The sequence below is a fragment of the Fusarium odoratissimum genome (genome assembly GCF_000260195.1).
Source record: "Fusarium odoratissimum NRRL 54006 unplaced genomic scaffold supercont1.2, whole genome shotgun sequence".
In the NCBI taxonomy this organism is placed as follows: Eukaryota; Fungi; Ascomycota; class Sordariomycetes; order Hypocreales; family Nectriaceae; genus Fusarium; species Fusarium odoratissimum.
In genome coordinates this window covers 340,065-357,950 of record NW_022158688.1, presented here as the reverse complement: position 1 = coordinate 357,950, position 17,886 = coordinate 340,065, and the positions used below count along the sequence as shown (strand labels likewise).

At 48.6% G+C, this 17,886-nt stretch overlaps 8 protein-coding genes across 8 annotated transcripts; 4 read left to right on the top strand and 4 right to left on the bottom strand.

Annotated features, from left to right (window-relative positions):
* Positions 1–1,544: 1,544 nt before the first annotated feature.
* On the top strand, positions 1,545–2,929 carry FOIG_01715 (tyrosinase; the record flags this gene model as incomplete). The annotated part of the gene is made up of 4 exons (XM_031198691.1): positions 1,545–1,806; positions 1,856–2,018; positions 2,076–2,162; positions 2,222–2,929. The coding sequence occupies exons 1-4, from the start codon at positions 1,616–1,618 to the stop codon at positions 2,927–2,929; spliced, it is 1,149 nt and encodes a 382-aa protein (XP_031070728.1). The 5' UTR covers positions 1,545–1,615.
* A 1,032-nt stretch (positions 2,930–3,961) lies between these two features.
* Positions 3,962–5,315, top strand: FOIG_01714 (uncharacterized protein; the record flags this gene model as incomplete). Its single annotated transcript, XM_031198690.1, has 7 exons — positions 3,962–4,155; positions 4,214–4,219; positions 4,276–4,307; positions 4,362–4,381; positions 4,412–4,539; positions 4,611–4,683; positions 4,740–5,315. 7 exons carry the CDS (start codon positions 3,962–3,964, stop codon positions 5,313–5,315), a joined length of 1,029 nt encoding a protein of 342 aa, XP_031070727.1.
* A 284-nt stretch (positions 5,316–5,599) lies between these two features.
* On the bottom strand, positions 5,600–6,632 carry FOIG_01713 (uncharacterized protein; the record flags this gene model as incomplete). Its single annotated transcript, XM_031198689.1, has 2 exons — positions 5,600–6,157; positions 6,219–6,632. The coding sequence occupies 2 exons, from the start codon at positions 6,630–6,632 to the stop codon at positions 5,600–5,602; spliced, it is 972 nt and encodes a 323-aa protein (XP_031070726.1).
* Positions 6,633–7,687: 1,055 nt separating this feature from the next.
* Positions 7,688–9,818, bottom strand: FOIG_01712 (uncharacterized protein). The gene is made up of 3 exons (XM_031198688.1): positions 9,440–9,818; positions 9,320–9,382; positions 7,688–9,270 (listed from the first exon to the last, which is right to left on the bottom strand). The coding sequence occupies exons 1-3, from the start codon at positions 9,637–9,639 to the stop codon at positions 7,968–7,970; spliced, it is 1,566 nt and encodes a 521-aa protein (XP_031070725.1). The 5' UTR covers positions 9,640–9,818; the 3' UTR covers positions 7,688–7,967.
* Positions 9,819–10,066: 248 nt separating this feature from the next.
* On the top strand, positions 10,067–11,935 carry FOIG_01711 (uncharacterized protein). The gene has a single exon (XM_031198687.1). It carries the CDS (start codon positions 10,088–10,090, stop codon positions 11,888–11,890), a length of 1,803 nt encoding a protein of 600 aa, XP_031070724.1. The 5' UTR covers positions 10,067–10,087; the 3' UTR covers positions 11,891–11,935.
* Positions 11,936–11,974: 39 nt separating this feature from the next.
* FOIG_01710 (uncharacterized protein) lies at positions 11,975–13,861 on the top strand. Its single transcript, XM_031198686.1, has one exon. The coding sequence runs from the start codon at positions 12,198–12,200 to the stop codon at positions 13,713–13,715; it is 1,518 nt and encodes a 505-aa protein (XP_031070723.1). The 5' UTR covers positions 11,975–12,197; the 3' UTR covers positions 13,716–13,861.
* On the bottom strand, positions 12,104–15,932 carry FOIG_01709 (uncharacterized protein). The gene is made up of 4 exons (XM_031198685.1): positions 15,770–15,932; positions 15,554–15,719; positions 15,406–15,501; positions 12,104–15,358 (listed from the first exon to the last, which is right to left on the bottom strand). The coding sequence occupies exons 1-4, from the start codon at positions 15,895–15,897 to the stop codon at positions 13,973–13,975; spliced, it is 1,776 nt and encodes a 591-aa protein (XP_031070722.1). The 5' UTR covers positions 15,898–15,932; the 3' UTR covers positions 12,104–13,972.
* A 603-nt stretch (positions 15,933–16,535) lies between these two features.
* Positions 16,536–17,437, bottom strand: FOIG_01708 (uncharacterized protein). Its single transcript, XM_031198684.1, has one exon. It carries the CDS (start codon positions 17,346–17,348, stop codon positions 16,794–16,796), a length of 555 nt encoding a protein of 184 aa, XP_031070721.1. The 5' UTR covers positions 17,349–17,437; the 3' UTR covers positions 16,536–16,793.
* Positions 17,438–17,886: the final 449 nt, after the last annotated feature.

The following is a 17,886-nucleotide window of genomic DNA, read 5'->3' as shown; positions in this document are numbered from 1 at the left end:
GAATACAAAGAGTGAGCTGCGAATAGATCCTTATACTGAATTAAGAGGGTCAGGTTATTGTTCAACACCAGGTTCCAGTGACTTCCATGTCTCTGGAGAGCACGACGCCTTCTTGTTGAGAAGACAGTTAAACAATAGTAAACCTATAATGTTAAAAAGGCACGCAGAGACCTAGGAGTTGATTGTGTCTGTAAGCAGAAGTCTTGAGAGTCCTAGATCTTGCACGGGGCGTTGGGTGATCAGAAAATAACGATGTCTGAAGATAGATGATTGGACATAAGGGCTTAATAGGCAGGCAAATCGGCCCGAGAGGACATAGAGAAATTGACCCAAAAGCTCAGACATGTATGCGACGTTGATTCAATACTAGTATTATTAATTTCATTATCTGGACCAACGGAAACGTAGCTCCACCAAGCTTCTACCACTACAGCAGTGTCAAGATTCAAAGTGGCCGTTGATCTAACTCTGCCGCTACCTGCTTGAAGTTCACGGAGGCCCCAAGATATGGTGTTCCTTCAGTGACCAAGTAAAACCGAGTTCTGCATCTAGCTAGTGTATTAGATGCAGCGCGTGTGGTTTCAATTAACCTACAGTCTTGAACAACTGTAGCTGCATATAGACACTTTTCCTAACTGCCCTACCTCTTCAGCAATCAATTTTTCGTCAGAAGATACGTGGGGAGTCTAAAAATATATTTAAGCTTAATTCTGAGGTTCCGAGTTACATTGAGAGACGCGAGCTGCGTCACTGGTTTAGGAACTGCCTGTAACTTTCTCCCATTGGCTTACGATTTGGGTTTTCGAAGGAACAGTAGGTAATGAACGGATGGCTATAAATAACACCACACATGTCCACCGGCGCCTTCAACCGCACGGGTGGCCTGGGAAGCTTCACTAGTCCGGGCTGAGCAGCAGCTTGCTATCTTTCATAAAGACCCTTAAACGGAGCAAACATATGGTCAGCATTGCAGGGTGCATATACGAGAATAGCGGACAAAAGGCTGTTTGGATGCGAATAGATTGAGCTACCCCGTTATTGGCATGAATTTGCGAATCAACAACGGCCAGTGATTGGGTACCCTAAAATCTTAGATGCATATGTCCAGGGGCATCCGGTTAAATCGCCAGCTAACACGTTGCTCTTCACTCGCGTGTTCCTCATAAACTGTCAAGGCCTCGCGGAATACCTTCCATGAAAAGCAGTAAATCCATGCCGAGAAATAGTTCTTCCTTCCATATAATCTGTATTCTTTAGCCTCAATTGTGCCTGGATAAGAAACCTGGTAAGTATTGTGTAGCCTGTAAGACCCTGCGCCCTAGGGCTGCAGAGCCAAGGGCTTGTCAAATCCCCATCCAGCAATGATGAACAATTTACCGGGGCGATATTCTACGAACAGAACTTGCTCCGGCTTGGCTCCGACAAGGGCTCTTGAGGTTCTTCTCTATCCCATCAATTATACGGGGTAGGCACTAATACAAATTCGACTATAATTTTCCGCTTGCTTATCTGTTAAGTAGTCTATCCCGCACATCCAATCTCACCGCATTGTCTGCCTTTCTTTCTCATTTCTTATCTAACACGGAAACCAAGGACAAAAGCGAGTTCCGAAACCATGCAGATTTCTTTTGGAATCCTTGCTGCTTTGCTGAGCGCCTCGTCGCTGGTTGCGACCTCACCGACTCAATCGGCCGGCGATCTCATGCTAGATCTCAACAGCAAGGCAACCAGTGCGCTAGAGAATGCCCAGGCACCGACAAGCCGCAAGAAGTGCACAATCGCCAATGCCAACGTGCGCCGGGATTGGTAAGTTTACGTCCTAGATGCATTGAACCGTCGCTAACAACTAGTACAGGAAAGCCCTATCAAAGAAAGAGAGAAAGGCTTATATCAATGCAGTTCTATGTCTGCGAAAGAAACCATCCAAGGCAGACCCTTCTTTCGCACCTGGTGCACGTACCAGATATGACGATTTTGTCGCTGTGCATATCAACCAGACTCGCACTATCCATGCAACAGTCAGTTCTTGTTCTTCATGAGTTGTCAATGGCATTGAATCTGACAATCCTTTTCAGGGAAACTTCTTCACCTGGCATCGCTACTATACTTGGGCATATGAAAAAGCTCTGCGAGATGAGTGCGGCTACAAAGGCACCCAGCCGGTGAGTGAATCTTGGTGATAGCCGACGATCAAGAATTCCAAGCTTATGATTTACTGTAGTACTGGAATTGGTTTGAGACTGGCGACTTTGCAACTAACCCCCTCTTTGACGGTTCCGAGACCAGTATGAGCGGCGATGGAGAGCTCTTCAAGCACAACGGCTCTGTTTCTGGCACAGGACTCATTTTCCTTCCCAGCGGTAACGGAGGTGGCTGTATCAAGAAAGGTCCCTTCGCCGGCGCAACCGCTAACCTTGGACCCCCATCTCCTGGCATGGACGGAATGGAAGCCACCGCTACACCTCTCGAATATAACCCTCGCTGTCTACGTCGAGATCTCAGTCGTTACACCATTGATAAGTGGATGACTCTCCCTAACTTATACAACGTCACGCTCGGCGATGCTTCACGCAGCATTCAAATCATGCAGGACGAGTTTCAAGGTCGATTTCCAGATCGATTCCTGGGCTTGCACGGCGCTGGTCATTTTGCCATTGGTGGTGACTCCTCTGACCTCTACTCTTCGTCTAACGAGCCTGTTTTCTTTCTTCATCATGCTATGGTTGATCGCGTGTACTGGATCTGGCAGGCTCTGCATCCCAAGCAGGCCAGGGATATTGCTGGTACTATCACTATCGGGAACAGACCTCCTAGTCGATACGCTTTGAAGTCTGATCCTCTGAATATGGGGGTTAATGCAGCTGAGATTACCATCGATGATGCGCTTGACACCATGAGCGGTTCTCCGTTCTGTTATATCTATCTCTAAGAGTCAAAAGTAAATATTATATTTCAGTGCATCCTTCATTGTTAGCAACAATATCCGCCTTGTTTCCAAGCGACTTGTCTATGAAGTCAGGACCAATCTGATCCGGTTCACCAGGTGACAGGAACAAAGCTAGAACTTTACCGTTCAGTAAGGACAAGGAACTTTGTAACTAGAAGCGCGCTAGAACCCCCAGATTTACAGGCTTTCCATCGTGTTAGAATAGAAACCTCTGTCACCCGACTCCACCTCGTCAGAAGCCATTCTAGCTCTACCAGAATTACTAGATATGACCTAGTCAACGCCTCAACATTCCTGACATGTCAACTATTGTCTTAAGTCAGGTCAAGGTCACGCCACTTGAGCGAGTGCTAAGCCAGGATAATTCCTTTATTATAGGCTAGAACTGAACCAGACCGTTGGGTTCATTGATCTAATGAAGCTTATGATATACGAGCAAAATATCCCAAGCTAGGGTATGAGAAAAGCTAAATGGTATCGTATACTTAATGGGTCTGATTAAGTCGTCCAACACTTCCTTCTACGCAATAGGCTTTCACGTATATTAATCGAAAATGGTTTCCTTCAAGAAAGTTCTGACGCTGTTGTTTATCAGCATAGTGAGCGCGCTACCAGCAGGCCAACTTTCTGATTTGATGCTCGATAAGAGAAACCTCCTTAATCCAAGAGCAGGTATCTAGACCTAATATCCAGCGAAAGTCAACTAACAGCCCACCCTTTCTAGTCTGCAAGGCCAGTGATCCCAACAACCAAGCCTTTAAGAAAAATCAAGCCAATGGATCCGCATTTTGCTCAACCTATATCCAAAGCACCGTGTCAACTACCATTACTCCCGTTATCCGTAGTACTTCCTTGAGAGTCACAGCCACTACGACTACTCTGATCGGCGTCACTACAGTCCGAACCACCACATTTCTTGTAACCATCACTACTACGACAAAGACCGATTTAACTACCGTAACTCAGACAAGCACTGCTCTTGTTACTGATGTTACGACCAAGACACTTACGAACATGGCGACGAATCGAATCACCAATACAAAGGCAGTTCAGGTGGCTGTGACGGATGTTGAGCAGGCGACTCAGAGGATTACTAAAGGGGCCACTACGACTGTTACTGTCGATGTTTATACAACGGTTACAACGGATGTGACCGACGCTTCCACCGTCGATGTTCTGACTACCATCACAACTACAGTTTCTACTTTGTAAGTACTTCCCAAATATTATCCGCAAGAGAAGGTATACTAACGAAGATTCAATTAGTGTTACGTGAGTCTTTGCAACTGTGACGTTGAAATATTATGTGTTACTAACAGTCATTATAGAGCACCAACTCCTACAGTGTATGTTCCTAGTAGTAAGTTTTTCCCCTCCGACCAATACCGCTTGACCCGCACTAACAGACCCTTAGCGAAGGTCCACTGCAACGTCGTTGGTTATGGAGATGATAACAACTATTAGAGTGGAGGATCCGGTCAATCCATCAAAGATCCCAGCTTCAGCGTATGCCGGGACTTTTGCTTGAGCGATTCGGAAGCGGCCAGCTTCAGATTCAACTCCAACGTGTGCGACTGTTATAATGGCACTGTGTAAGTCAACACAATCCTCACCAGTGCTGGGCATGATATTGGCTTTTTTCCAGTACTAACTTCGATTCTAGGAGTGCTGTGGTTACACCAGATGCTTCAGCTCCTTGGACATGGTACGACATGCTATGTGGTTCCGCCAACAAGGTAAGTCTCAACATCGAACTTGACATTCATCCCAAGTAATACTAACCCTCCTTAAGCCTGCTAAGCGAGCATTGAAGGCGGTGCAAGTACCCGATTATCTACCCAGCAAAGCTCCCAGCGACATCAGCAGTGCCTGTTCATGCCTAATCCCCAGTCCCTCTGCCCCCACGACCGTAACCATCACTGCCAAAGCCTCCAGAACCATCACAACTACACAGACTAGAACAAATACTTTCTCCGTCAACAAGCTGAGGAGCACGTTTGTCACAGACCGAAAGACTAGTACTTCTACCAGCTCTAGTAAGACCACGAAAACAGGCTCTGAGACTGTGACTCAAACGAATCGAAGAAGCGCGACGGTTACAAAACCCGTTACTGTCACGGTTACGAACTTCAACACTGTTATAGTGACTAATACTAATGTTGTTGAGGCTACGAACTACAACACGCTATTCTTTACGAATGTTGATACTGTGGCTGAGACGGATTATAATACCGTTGTTGTCACGAATGCGGAGTATTTCACGGTTACTCAGTATTACACCACGGTGCAGACTGATGTGGCTACGAGCGTGATTACACCGGATGCAGTCACTGTGACCAGTGGAACAACCACTGTCTGGGGCTCTTGAAACAGTTGCCGTTTGGCTCTTGGTTTGGCTTGTTTACTAAGAAGGTCTGTTGGTACGGGCTAAGAAGAACTGTCCTCGTCAAACTACCATAGCATCCACATACATTAAGAATTAAAACTTACCTGACTTTCCCTAGTTCTTGTTTAAATTATGCACAAATCAGCTTTTGGGATTCTTTCCCAATCGCTATAACCAAGCCAGCTCCCCCACCACGGAACGAAATCATTCCCCTTTTTTCTCTGTCTGAACAGGTACCAGTCTCCTCTATTGTCACTGCTCATGGTCTAGTGTCTAACGCGCTCGTATATCCGGGCCTGTTCAATAACAGGTGTAAGAACAAGACACTCAATACTCTGCCCCTCTTCCGTTGATAGTACTGGTAGCAAGAAAATTCTCCGATCCGTTAAAGAGTCCTCGAGATAATCCGGGTGTGTAGTAGTCAATGCACCCTTCTGTTCGTCCTCAAACGTGATTTGATACTTGCGCCAGTCTCCATCGGAGTATTTACGCGGAGACCAGTACACTTGTTTGAGAGAACCGCGAATTTGAACGATCCCTGAGCCTTGGTGTATATCCCCAGTTGGCCGCGAAGGATCAACAAGGTCGACTGAGGCGTGGATGATATTGATGTGATGATGACATCCTGAGCTGCAAATTGTCGAGTTGATGTTCACGCCAACTCCTTTGACTGCAATCCACGACCAAGTCGGAGCGAGGCAAGGATCCGGTCTCGACTGGTCACCACCATTTGAAGATGATCGCCACAGCAGTTCGTGGACCAGATTACCGCTCCATAGGCCAACCAGATACTCGTCCCCCCAAAGCAGCGCGCAGGTTCTCTGCTATACCAGCGATAGCAACGATTTTATCCGTGTCCTTTGTAAGACATGCTCTTGAGTAAACCTCCGCAGCTCGAACCCACTTCTCCCTGGGCTCCAGGTTTCTTTCGACGGATTGTAGAGCCGTATTCTCAATGAGCTGCGAAGGCGTTTCACCCGCTGAAAAAGACTCGCAGACTTCGTGGGTGGCACAGCGATAGAATACCTGATGCTCTGTGAAATATAGGCGTTTTGTTGAGAGAAAGCGCTCTTGAACTGCCCAGGCCCTTGAGGATAGGTGACTGTTCTCAACGCTACTGATCCATAAACGGTGATCTACGAGGCAGTATGGCTCAGGTTTCGAATTAGGCCCCCATGAACAGTCGATGATAGGTGCTTTAGTGCCCAGCGGAGGGCGATTGCAGAACAGACCTTCCGTGCCATCGCGTGCGTGTGCAGCCACAATCGTCAGCGCAGAGTTCCCATAGACGTCAGTCATCATGTGTGCTTCAGTCGTCCAGTCTTCATTAGAATCTTGTGTAATACAGAGCGAGTCGATCCATATACATGGATAGCCTAGCCAGCGACATACAGTAATAGCATCTCGAAAGGTTTTAGGGAGTCTGGAGATAGGCGTGCCTTGGAAGAGGTCATTCTTGGTTGCTGCAGTCAGCTTCAGGATACTAGCTCGCCCCCAACAGTGGCTCAGCGCGACATAAGAATATGGTTCAGAGTCATGATCCACGTGTCTGATGACGCGGAAGTGGGTATCATAGATCTTGACTAGCCTTGTAGGAACCCAGGCCTTGGAAGATTCGCACGCCTGGTGCTTCTCCAAGCAATCCCTGTGCCATTTCTGAACTAGATTACGGCTCGTTGCCGATTCGGTCGAGCAACTGATTCCGAATTCATTAGACGCGACCTCTTGCCTTGGAAACTCTAAAGACTTCCAGACATCTGCATCATACTGTTGGTTTTATTGCCATGGAATAGTAATAACTTGGAGCTCAGACACTTTACAGGAAGCAGGCGTAGTCTACAGATTTGCCGTATATGTTGTTCGCCAGTGTCGTAGACACTCTCCAAACTGGTTTCGGGAGGTTCCAATGTCTCTTGTGGATATTGAAAGTCAATGGAAATTCAGATCTGATACGTGCATCCTTCATCTGCTGCACAACGTGTGTGCAGAACGCACATTTGGTAAACTGGAATGATGTTACGAGCTTAGAGATGTGGGAGAGTGGGGGTTGTTGAGTTGAGAGATTATGTGGCACAGTAAAGAAGATGAAGCATGTTTTGCATAATGGCGACCGCGAACGACGGTCGGAAATCACGTTGAGAGACATAGAGAGTTACTAGCAGTTCAAGATAATAGGATATACTACTATGGACAGACGGTAGGTAGTTATAGGTATGTTGGAACTAAGCTAGGACCACATATCCTAATACCCTAGGTTTTGAGATAGATTTCATCATGAGAAGGCTTTTCTGTCCTCAACGGTGTTATTGGCAGCTTTCGTGCTGACAGGAGGCACAGCAAGCTCAATGTGTGTCATGGAAGGATGATAAGATCCTAAGAATTGCTGCGGCGCTTATCCGGGTGGTCTATTTATAGGCCGTCATACAAGAACCTTCACCGAATGATGCTAGGCGGTCATTAAAGTGTAAAATCGATACTATAAGCAGGCTTTCGGTCCGTTACAGATATTATAGATCCAATTGCAACAGAATATGACTCATTGCCAATTACTACCATCCGCAGATCTTGTTGATATAAATACAAAGCACAAACCATCGCCATAACCCTCTCCGTGTTTCATCACAGGCCACTCCTTTACAGCTTATAGGTTCCCATCTGTCGAGGGCTGACCTTGTTGTGAAACATGTGGTCAATCTCATCATATCGTCGTCCCTTGAGCTCAGGAACATAAACCCAACTCCAAATAAAGCCAATCAAACCAAGACCACCAAAGATGAAGCCAACCTTGCCCTTGAGATTACCCTCATCAGGGTTGACCATGTACGGAATGGCAAAGTTCATGGCGATACCCATAACAGATTGTGTGGCAGTGGCAAGCGCCATCGTCTTGGCCTTGAGGTTGAGCGAGGCTGTCTCGCCAAGAACAGCGAAAGCCATGGCTCCGACAGTGGCGAAGTAGACGTAAGCGTAGATGACTGTGCATGCGGCTTGCACCCACTTGGCAGCTGACGTAGGGACTACATCCATGATACCGATGAGGAATAGGAGGACTGTGAGAGCTCCCATGCCGGAGAGGAAGATCTTGCGACGACCGAAAGAGTTGACGACAAACCAACTACAGATGTTGCCGAGAACACCGCATGCTGTGACGCCAACGCCGAGATCGAAGCTGCGAGAGGTCTCAAGACCGGCAAGTTGAAAGAAGTAGGTTGAGTATCCGAGAACGAAAATGATACCGACGAAGTGTTGGCAGACAAAGACACCCATGCTGATCATAGTACGGATGAGGTCGGTTCCCTTGAAGCACTGGATCCAAGAAGCTTCTTCGGCCGAGGCAGCTTGTTCCTCGGCGATGGTCTCCTTGATCGTAGCCAGCTTGGCGTCAATGTCAACACCAGATCCGTAGAGCTGGATGAGTGACTTCTTCGCCTCCTCAATCTTACCCTTGCGAACAAGATACCATGGAGTCTCGGGAGCGAAGGGCAGACCAGCAGCAAGGATAACAATAAAGATACCCTGCGTAGCCAGCGCACCCCTCCAAGCCCAATGATCCGTCCTCTCACCAAAAGCCTTGATAACACCATTTGAAACCAACTGACCAATCGCGATTCCAAGGTTAACGCCCGCAGTAGCAATACCACGAAACACCACAGGCGAAATCTCCGACGTCGCCAAAGGGGCAAGCGTCAAAAAGAAACCCAATCCAAGACCAATGATGAGTTTGGACATGAGGAATGCGACGTTGGTGTTGGACATGCATTCTCCGATCGTACCGCCTGTCGCGAGGAGTAGTGCCATGACGAGAGAGTTCTTTCGGCCGACGTAATCGCAGATCCAGGAACACATGAAGCCGCCGAAGAAGCCGCCGACGGAGCTGATGCAGTTGAAGGCGGTTTGCCAGTCGGCGGGGAGGATAGCTTCGCCGTTTTCGACGTATCTGAGAATTGTTAGTGGTGGTGAGAAGGGAGGTCGGATATCGGGCGTACCCAAAGTCACGTCGGAAGGCGGCGACGGAGATCATGGCACCGTTGATCTGAGCATCGAAGCCCCTATAACAGAGTGATTAGCTATCGGGATCTTGATGACAATGCAGGTATTCGTCTTACCAGCCTACAGCTGCGATTGACCAGTAAAAGCACCACCAAACAATAGCCGGATGTTGCTTAAAGCATTGCTTGAGCGTCAACTGATGCTCAGCCTGACGGTCTGCCTCGACAGCATGGCTCTTGGCATCAATGAACTCAGTGCCAGAGACCTTGGCCTGGAGTTCAAGATCTGCTTTGCCGGTTGTATTCGACGTCTCCATGATTGAAACAGTAGACTCTTGATAAGATAAAGTGGAAACTGATGATGGATGCTGGGTGATAAAGATGGGGTCAACTGCCGAGTCTTATATACAGCTGCATAACCAAGTCATGAGCGTAGTATCATCAATAGTTTCCGGTTAAAGACAGGCCATACTCATACTGGTTGTCAAGTGTGACATGGCATGACAAGAAAAGAAGCACAAAAATCATGCGCAAAAAAGAATTGGCTTTAGCTAACACGGTCTAGACCAGTCTGGGGTTTGTGGGGAGACCGAAAATCTGGGGATGGTGAAAAGCTGAGCTTACCCCAGTTTGGCTGATACGAGCGACATTCCCCGATGAGAGCCCACTTTACGGCGTCACGAGTCAAGAGGTATAAGGGGCGATATTCCCCGACGTGGACATCCACATTCGTTTCTCCTCCTCCACGTTTCTGCACCCTTCATCATGTCCCCGCAAACATCAGAAATGTCAGCTGAAGCGGATCGTCGGCCGGGGAAGAGACCAGCGCCAAGGGGTACAGCGTTTTATCCCCGCAAACGAGCCAACACGGCATGTCAAGTGTGTCGGGCTAGGAAGACAAAGTGCGATAACCAAAAGCCTGCTTGTTCATACTGCGTCAGTGTTGGGGCGACGTGCATTCAATCCCCGGTTGATCTCTCGGCATTTGACCCTGCGAGTCTCAAGATCTTGGAACGTTTGGATGAATTGGAGAAGTTGATTCGCGAGCCAAAGCCTGACACCACCAATCAAGATGTTGGACATGAACTGTTACCCGAGGAGTCCCCTACGCAGTTATCCCCAGAGAGTCTTGGCGACATCCCCCTGCGAAGCATTCTCCCCGAGAAGATGGAAAGCCTGCTCCTCTGGTCCGTACTCTCACGCGACATGTCATCCCACACAACTCTCCACCCCGATCCACCACAACCATCCCCATCTTATTCCCCCGGCTGCACATCGCTAGCCGACATTGCAGATCTCGACACACAAGGCGTAAAAGCACTTCTCGACAACTTCTTCGATCACGTGCACTGCAAAAACCCAATTCTCGAAGAAGCAGCTGCTAGAAAAGTTGTTCTCAACGTGGTCATCGATGGGATCGATTGGTCGCCTGGGTCATGCTTGACCTTGATTATCTGTGCGCTGGGAAAGATTGCGACGCCGCTTGATGCGAGTTTTCATCTGAGGGCTGATTCGACGCCGTATTTGGAGGCTCAGGCGCTGTTTCAGGCGGCGCAGAAGAGGATTGGGACGTTGATGGCGAGATCGGATATTATTGGGGCGCAGTGTTTCTTTCTTTCGGGTGTGTTTTTGATGAGCACGTTCAGACCATTCGAGGCTTGGCGGTATTTCTCGCAGGCTTTAGCGACATGTCAGACGTTGCCGTTCCTGCAGAGAGCGCAGTCTCTTAGTGCAATGGATGGGTCAGATCTAGCGAGACCAGAATTGGGTGAGACCCAGCAAGAAGCTGTATATTGGTCTGCTTGGAAGTCTGAGAGAGAATTACGAGGAGAGCTATCACTCCCAGACTTTAGCATGCCATATTCTTCAAGCGTGCTATATCCACCATTCTTCCCAACCCCTCCTCACCCCTTGGAGTCCACCAAGACCACAGCATCAAGTCGCCAACACACAGCCTGGCTATTCTACCTCTCCGAAATATCCCTCCGACGTCTCTCAAGCCGAACATGCAACGACATCCTCGAACTTCATCGCGCATCATCATCAAACCTCGACTTCCTCAAACAACTCTCCCTCCTCATCCCCGCCTACGAAACCCAAGCCAACGAATGGGCCGAAAGTCTCCCCCCCGAACTCTCCATCGCCTCGACCCCCCTCGAAGACAACGTATGCTGTTTCGTCCTCCGCGGGCACTTGGTAAACTTCTTCGAACGTCTCTACTGGCCTTTCGTAATGGCGCATCTCGCTGCCTTAGAGCGCGGCGTAACTACACCCATTCCCGGGCGACAGTTTGTAGAAAAGGGCTTAGAGTATCACGTTCTTAATGTTGAGATCAACGAAGCGGGCTTTTTACATCGTCATCACGGGACGTGGCTCATGATTCGAGCTTTAGTCCGATCGGCGACGGTGTTGCTTGCAGCGCGGCTCTTGGGATCGGGAATGCCCGCGGGGTGGAGGGATGCGTGTGAGAGGATTATGCAGGTTTTGAGGGCGTGGGAAGATGATGTCCCGGGATTGTCGAACCATCGGAATTTCTTGGAGGAGGTTTTACATGGGCTGAGCGTTTAACTTGTGATGTACACTAATAAATTTGTTAAAGCGTACTTCCCCGTGTTTTTACGAATAATGGTCTTGGTGAATTATGGGGATTCCGGGGGAATGGTTCTTGGTGGTGTCGTGGCGGATCCCATCGGGGAGTGTCGCTCGTAAGAAAACACCCCACTTTGGGTGTACGGACTATTTAGGTGAAGGCTGTAATGACTTTCAGAAACAAGCAGACCTCACAGAGCATCACTCGCATTAGCGACTTCGTCGCCTATTCACTCTTCATTGTCTGATTTCCTCTTTCTTCAACCAACATCTCACACTCTCTACCATGGTCGCAACAGCAGACAACTCCGGCTCCTACGAAGCCGTCCCCAAAGCCGTCCCCCAAAAACCATCAACATGTAAAATGCTTCATACCGAGGGTAGTCGCATCGTCGACCCCTCCGGCAACACCGTCATCCTCAAGGGCGCTGCCATCGGTGGCATGCTCAATATGGAGAACTTCATCACCGGCTACGCAGGCCACGAACACCAACACAGACAACAAATGGCTGAAGTCATCGGTGAAGAAAAGGCAAACTTCTTCTTTGACAGACTTTTATACCACTTCTTCACAGACTCTGATGCCGCTTACTTTGCGTCGTTGGGTCTAAACTGTATCCGCATCCCGTTCAATTATCGTCATTTTATCGATGACATGGATCCAGATTATCTCAAGAAATCTGGTTTCGATTGGTTAGATCGCTGTGTGGATATTTGCGGAAGACATAACCTTTACGCTGTCCTTGATCTACATGCCGTTCCTGGTGGTCAGAACCAAGATTGGCATAGCGATTCTGGGCTTTCACGCGCGGCGTTCTGGGACTTCAAAGACCATCAAGACAGAGCTATTCAGCTATGGAAGGCTCTTGCAGCTCACTACAAGGGAAACCCCGTCATCGCAGGCTACAACCTCCTCAACGAACCCGCCGACGAAACCAAGACCTCATCAGGCCAATACGGCGCCAAGCTCGTAAAATGGTACGAACGCACCGAGAAAGAAGTCCGCGCCATCGATCCCGATCACATGATCTTCATCGACGGAAACACCTACGCAATGGACTTCCGCGCCTTTCCCCAAACCCCTCTTCCCAACGCTGTGTACGCCTGTCACGATTACAGCTTCTACGGGTTTCCTCTTGGAGAGCAGTACGAAGGTACAGACGAACAAAACACTAAGCTGAGGAAGAGCTTTGAGCGCAAGGTGCAGTTCATGAGGGAGAAGAACGTGCCTATTTGGAATGGAGAGTTTGGTCCTGTTTATCAGAATGAGCATAAAGAGGGTGACGACGCCATCAAGACCAACGCCAAGCGCTTTAATTTGCTACAAGAGCAGTTGGCTATTTACAGAGAAACAGATGTCAACTGGTCTATCTGGTTGTATAAAGATGTCGGCTACCAAGGCATGGTATACGTCGATCCCGAGTCCCCCTATATGCGCCTCATCGCGCCCTTCATCGCCAAGAAACAGCGTCTCGGTCTTGATTTCTGGGGCGTCGTCAACAAAGACGGCGTCAAGCACCTCTACGAACCATTCATCCAAGGCTTGAAGGAAGAAGTGCTGGAGAAGTACAGAGATACGAGATATCCCAAGATCTGGACTTTCGAACGACAGTTTGAGCGGGTTATTAGAGAGTGTTTGATGAGTGAGTATGTGGGATGGGAGTTGGCGGAGTTGTTTAGGGATAAGAGCAAGGAGGAGTTGGAGGATCTGGCGAGTAGCTTTTCATTTGAGAAGTGTATTAAGAGGGACACGCTTGTGGGGATCTTGAGTCATGATTCGATGATCTCGGCTGGGAAGCAGTAGGAATACATGGGTATGGGGATTGCATCTTGGCGTTTTTGTTGGTTATTCGGTATGAAACTTAGTATGTTGGATGAGCACGCACAGGGATAGAAATTGTGTCATATACAGATAAATACGATATTTCCCTTCTTTTAACCGATAAGCCTTATATATACTACAGTAGTCCAATGTGGACTTCTTCTAATCACTTTTGCACTCATGAGTTCATGCTAGGTTCTAGTCGCCCAATCAGACGCCAAACTTAGTGGTGGGTTACTTTAACGCCTTCCACTCTCGAGTTCAACGGGGGCATCCTCTTGAGCCTCCTTATGCTTGATAGCCCAAGCAAGCTCCTTGTCAGCCTGTGCCGCTCTCTTCTCATCCTCAGCTCCAAGCTTAACATTGCGAACAAGATAAACCATCACCAGGAGAAGTCCTGATACACAGACTGATCCAATGGCCAGGGTCTGCTGAGTCTGGCGGTAGCATTCATCAACGGCATTTCTATCAGTAGTTCCAGCTTCGTATGCACGCGCAACCACGATAGAACCAAAGATCTTGCCGCCTTCCTCCTCTCCGAAGTACGCTTTGAGCTTTCGGGGGAGGACAGAGTTCCAGATGGCGCCGCTGATGGTTACTCCAAGGTTGGAGCCAAAGCCGAGCGATGAGAGGAAGACGGCTGTTGCAATGCCGACTTGCTCGTTTTCAAGGACGGCCTGGAGTGAAACTTGAAGTGGGACCTGGGTGAAACCACGGCCAACTCCAAGAAGGGACTTGGAGGTGATGAATGCAGCTTCGCTGGCGATGTGGGTGCCGGAAATGTTGGTAAGGTAGATTGGAAGACCACAGGCGAGGATGATCAAGACAACTCCAAGCATGATAAATGGCTTTGTGTTCTTGGCGAACTTCAGTGAGAGACCAGCGACGAGTGCACCGATGTTGTATGCGACGCGCTGGGCGTTATCCACACGTGTTGCAGCTCCAGGAGAGTAATGACCCGCAACTTGGAGGAAGCTCGAAAGGAAAGGTCGGTAGATACTATCAGCCATGGCGATGACGATACATGATGCGCATGCGACAATGACGTTGCGCTCGCGGATCGTTCGGTAAGGAATAATCGGGTTCGACGCGAACTTTCCGTCCCAAACCAGGAAAGCGATGAAGGTCAAAACACCAACGATGATGAGAACGATAGACGAAGGCCTACTCCATCGATCGGTATTATTCCTTCCCGCAATCGTCATCGGCAACAGCGTCATAGCCAAACCACCAATGAGGAGAAGAGCGCCAATAAGATCAAGCTGCGTAGCAACATGCTTAACCTTCCCAACAACACCAGGCTCAGCACCATGCATGAACGAGATCTTCTCCGTGATCAGACCAATGCGCTTAGCCCGGCGATTCATCCAGATCATGATACCAATCGTCGGAATAGCAGTGACGGGTAGAATGATAGCCCACATACCATAACCCCATCTCCAGCTTGAGTGCAGGAGCATGTGTTCGCCGAGATAAGTTCCGCCGTAGAGGGTGGGGATCGCGGAGAGGGATTCGGGAAGGGTGAAGATTATACCACGGTTGACGAGGGTTGTTATGTCGGCGACGAAGATCTGCTGGATGATGTTCCACCATGTATCGCCGAAGACGTCAAAGATTCCACCTGCCTGACTTTTGTTAGATTGATAAGGTAAATGGGGTGAGGAGTGCGTACTAAGAAGGTGTCGACGTTGGAACAGCCTGCGTACATGGCGTTGCCGATGGCCATGCAGATAGCAGCACCAGCAAAGCTCTGGGGACGTCCAAAATACTGCAGACTTGATTAGCGATGGTCCAAATCACCATTTTTGTTGGAATCCTACATTGGCGAGCTTAGCGAGCAGTGGGTACGACACGATGCGTACGAGACCATTGACAATGGCACCAGTCGCTAGAAGAGAATGTGCCTTGAAGTGACTCGTCGCATACGGCTCGTAGACATTGCCTGTATAGACGGTCAGGTTCATGAAGAAGAACATGACAAGAATACTGCCCAACATTAGCTTCACCAGACTCCAATCAAGCCACAATAAACTTACCATCCGATGGCAAAACCAAGGGTTCGTTTCGTCCATAGCTTCCTAAAAGCCTCATTCGTGGAACCAGGCCTTGAGATCTCCTCCTCCACCACCTCTTGACTCTTTCGCTCCGAATTATCTGCCATCATTACTGACTTACGGCAATCAGAGTCAGTGATAAAGATTGCCAGGTTAATCTCCCTCAAAATTCTGGGAAGGCCGCATCTTATGTGTCAAACAATCCCCTCAGTCATACGGCACTTATTTCCTAATTCACTCACGCATCACGATGATCCTTTCTCCTAACAGTAAAGAGAGCTGATTGATAGCTAGTCTTGGCGTGGACCCCTTCTTCGTTTAACCTTGCTTTTAAGCATGCCTGACAAATCCCATTACTGGTGCCAAGCAGCTAAGTACGTAAATACGGTATTTGACTTTCCCTTTAACCATTTTGAGGGGTCTCCGCGGTTGGCGAGATGGAAAAATGCTAGGGTGCTGATTATCAGACCGTTGAGATCTTATCTGATCGTGTCAGAGATTGGTCAGTGGGTTAAAGCCCCCACAGGGGAATGGGCTGATGATGGGTTGGGTTTTTTTAGGTGTCCACTCATGTGAGTTTTGGGTGCTTGCGCTAGGATGGAATTGTATAAAGGGCCTTGGCGGTGGTGATTCCGCTGATGCGGATTCATGGGCCCGACTGTCTGGACTGGAACGGGATTTGTCCGAGGGGAGAGCAGAAGATGATCAGCACGCAGGAGATGCTTTAGAGGCGGGACTTTGCATTGTTGCATAGGTTTATGTGACATTTGACATGCTGTTTGGTAACACTGATAGGGCTGATGCCGATACTGCTACTATGAGTGACTGGCATGAAAGAGAGACATAATGATAGACCAACGAAAGAATGAAATTGATGGCTAGCAGTAACCTTGTAACCATATGCAAACCCAAATGCAATCTGAATAACCTAACGCGTCGTAAAACCCTTCCTCTCCTTTACGATGATCCTCCATAACCCAGTTCATGCTCATCTCAGACATCTCCCTCAACCCTTCGCAATCTTCTCCGCCTCCTCCGTCGCCTCATTAACAATCTCATCAGCCTCATCCTTCGTAAACGCATCCGTAAACTTCACCCAAGACCCATGCGCGAGCCCCGTCCCCGCCCCAATAAGCAATCCCAAACCCGCCGTCGGAATCGCCACAACTCCCGTCAACAGCGCCCCTACCCCGAGCCCCAGCCCACTAGCTACACCCGCACCTATCCCCGTTCCCATAGCACCGCCCTGTATCCATCCTTTCTCCAGCCTCTCCGCGATCTTCATGAGCTTGGCAGCCTTTTTATCGATTTCTCGTGCTTCATGCCGTATGTTCTCCGCTTCTTCGGGATCTTCTTCCTTATCGGCTTTTTCGTGCAGTTCGAGGGATTTTTCTTGTAGGCCTTTTGCTTCTTCGACGCGGGAGTGGATTTCTTTGGCGATGCGCTCTTTGGTGTTGGATTTGCTCTCGGAGGGGCCCGCGCCGTCGGCGGGCTTGTTTTGGCCGCCCATGAATTGGCTTGGTATTGCGCCGGAGAAGATTGATCCTAGTGCTTCGTTCATAAGGGGAAGTATAAAAAAGTGATTTTGGGAAAAGATGGGGTTTATTGAAGATGTGGCTTGATGGGTTGATGAGCTAGGAAACCTGGTTTGTTTTATGAAACTTGTAGGTGGGGGTGGCGGATGACGTAGTATCGTGATCCACGTATGTCGATGCAGGTAATCGTTGCTATGATGCTATAATATCGTTGTGTGCATCATTCACGAGATTCGTGTCTCACAGCATCGAGAATATCAAGTTTGTTGCAGATGGCTCCTAATAATATGGCAATGTTGTGTCGCGTGGATGAACTGGTCCGAACTCAACGGTAAGCTGTGAGCGGTAAGCATAGTGAAGAGAATGGCCAAGCTCTTGAGATCAAAGTGCGCCACGACATATCATAGACTCCACCCAACGGATTCAATTATAATTATTACAGGAAGCCGTGAGCTCAATTTTTATTAATTTCAATTGACTTCACACGACATTTATGCTGCGTTGCTTCAATCCCTACAATCATGAACTTCTCAAGTTCAGCTACCCTAGATCTTATCGCGCTTC

Bases quoted from the DNA above. Each gene is read 5' to 3' on its own strand.
- FOIG_01708 (XM_031198684.1), bottom strand. From the start codon at position 17,348: ATGAACGAAGCACTAGGATCAATCTTCTCCGGCGCAATACCAAGCCAA.
- FOIG_01709 (XM_031198685.1), bottom strand. From the start codon at position 15,897: ATGATGGCAGATAATTCGGAGCGAAAGAGTCAAGAGGTGGTGGAGGAG. The intron at 15,720-15,769 runs GTAAGTTTATTG...AATGTTGGGCAG, and splicing joins CTTGGTTTTGCCATCGGATG to TATTCTTGTCATGTTCTTCT. The intron at 15,502-15,553 runs GTAGGATTCCAA...TCAAGTCTGCAG, and splicing joins TGCTCGCTAAGCTCGCCAAT to TATTTTGGACGTCCCCAGAG.
- FOIG_01711 (XM_031198687.1), top strand. From the start codon at position 10,088: ATGTCCCCGCAAACATCAGAAATGTCAGCTGAAGCGGATCGTCGGCCG.
- FOIG_01712 (XM_031198688.1), bottom strand. From the start codon at position 9,639: ATGGAGACGTCGAATACAACCGGCAAAGCAGATCTTGAACTCCAGGCC. The intron at 9,383-9,439 runs GTAAGACGAATA...ACTCTGTTATAG, and splicing joins TCAATCGCAGCTGTAGGCTG to GGGCTTCGATGCTCAGATCA. The intron at 9,271-9,319 runs GTACGCCCGATA...AACAATTCTCAG, and splicing joins GCCTTCCGACGTGACTTTGG to ATACGTCGAAAACGGCGAAG.
- FOIG_01710 (XM_031198686.1), top strand. From the start codon at position 12,198: ATGGTCGCAACAGCAGACAACTCCGGCTCCTACGAAGCCGTCCCCAAA.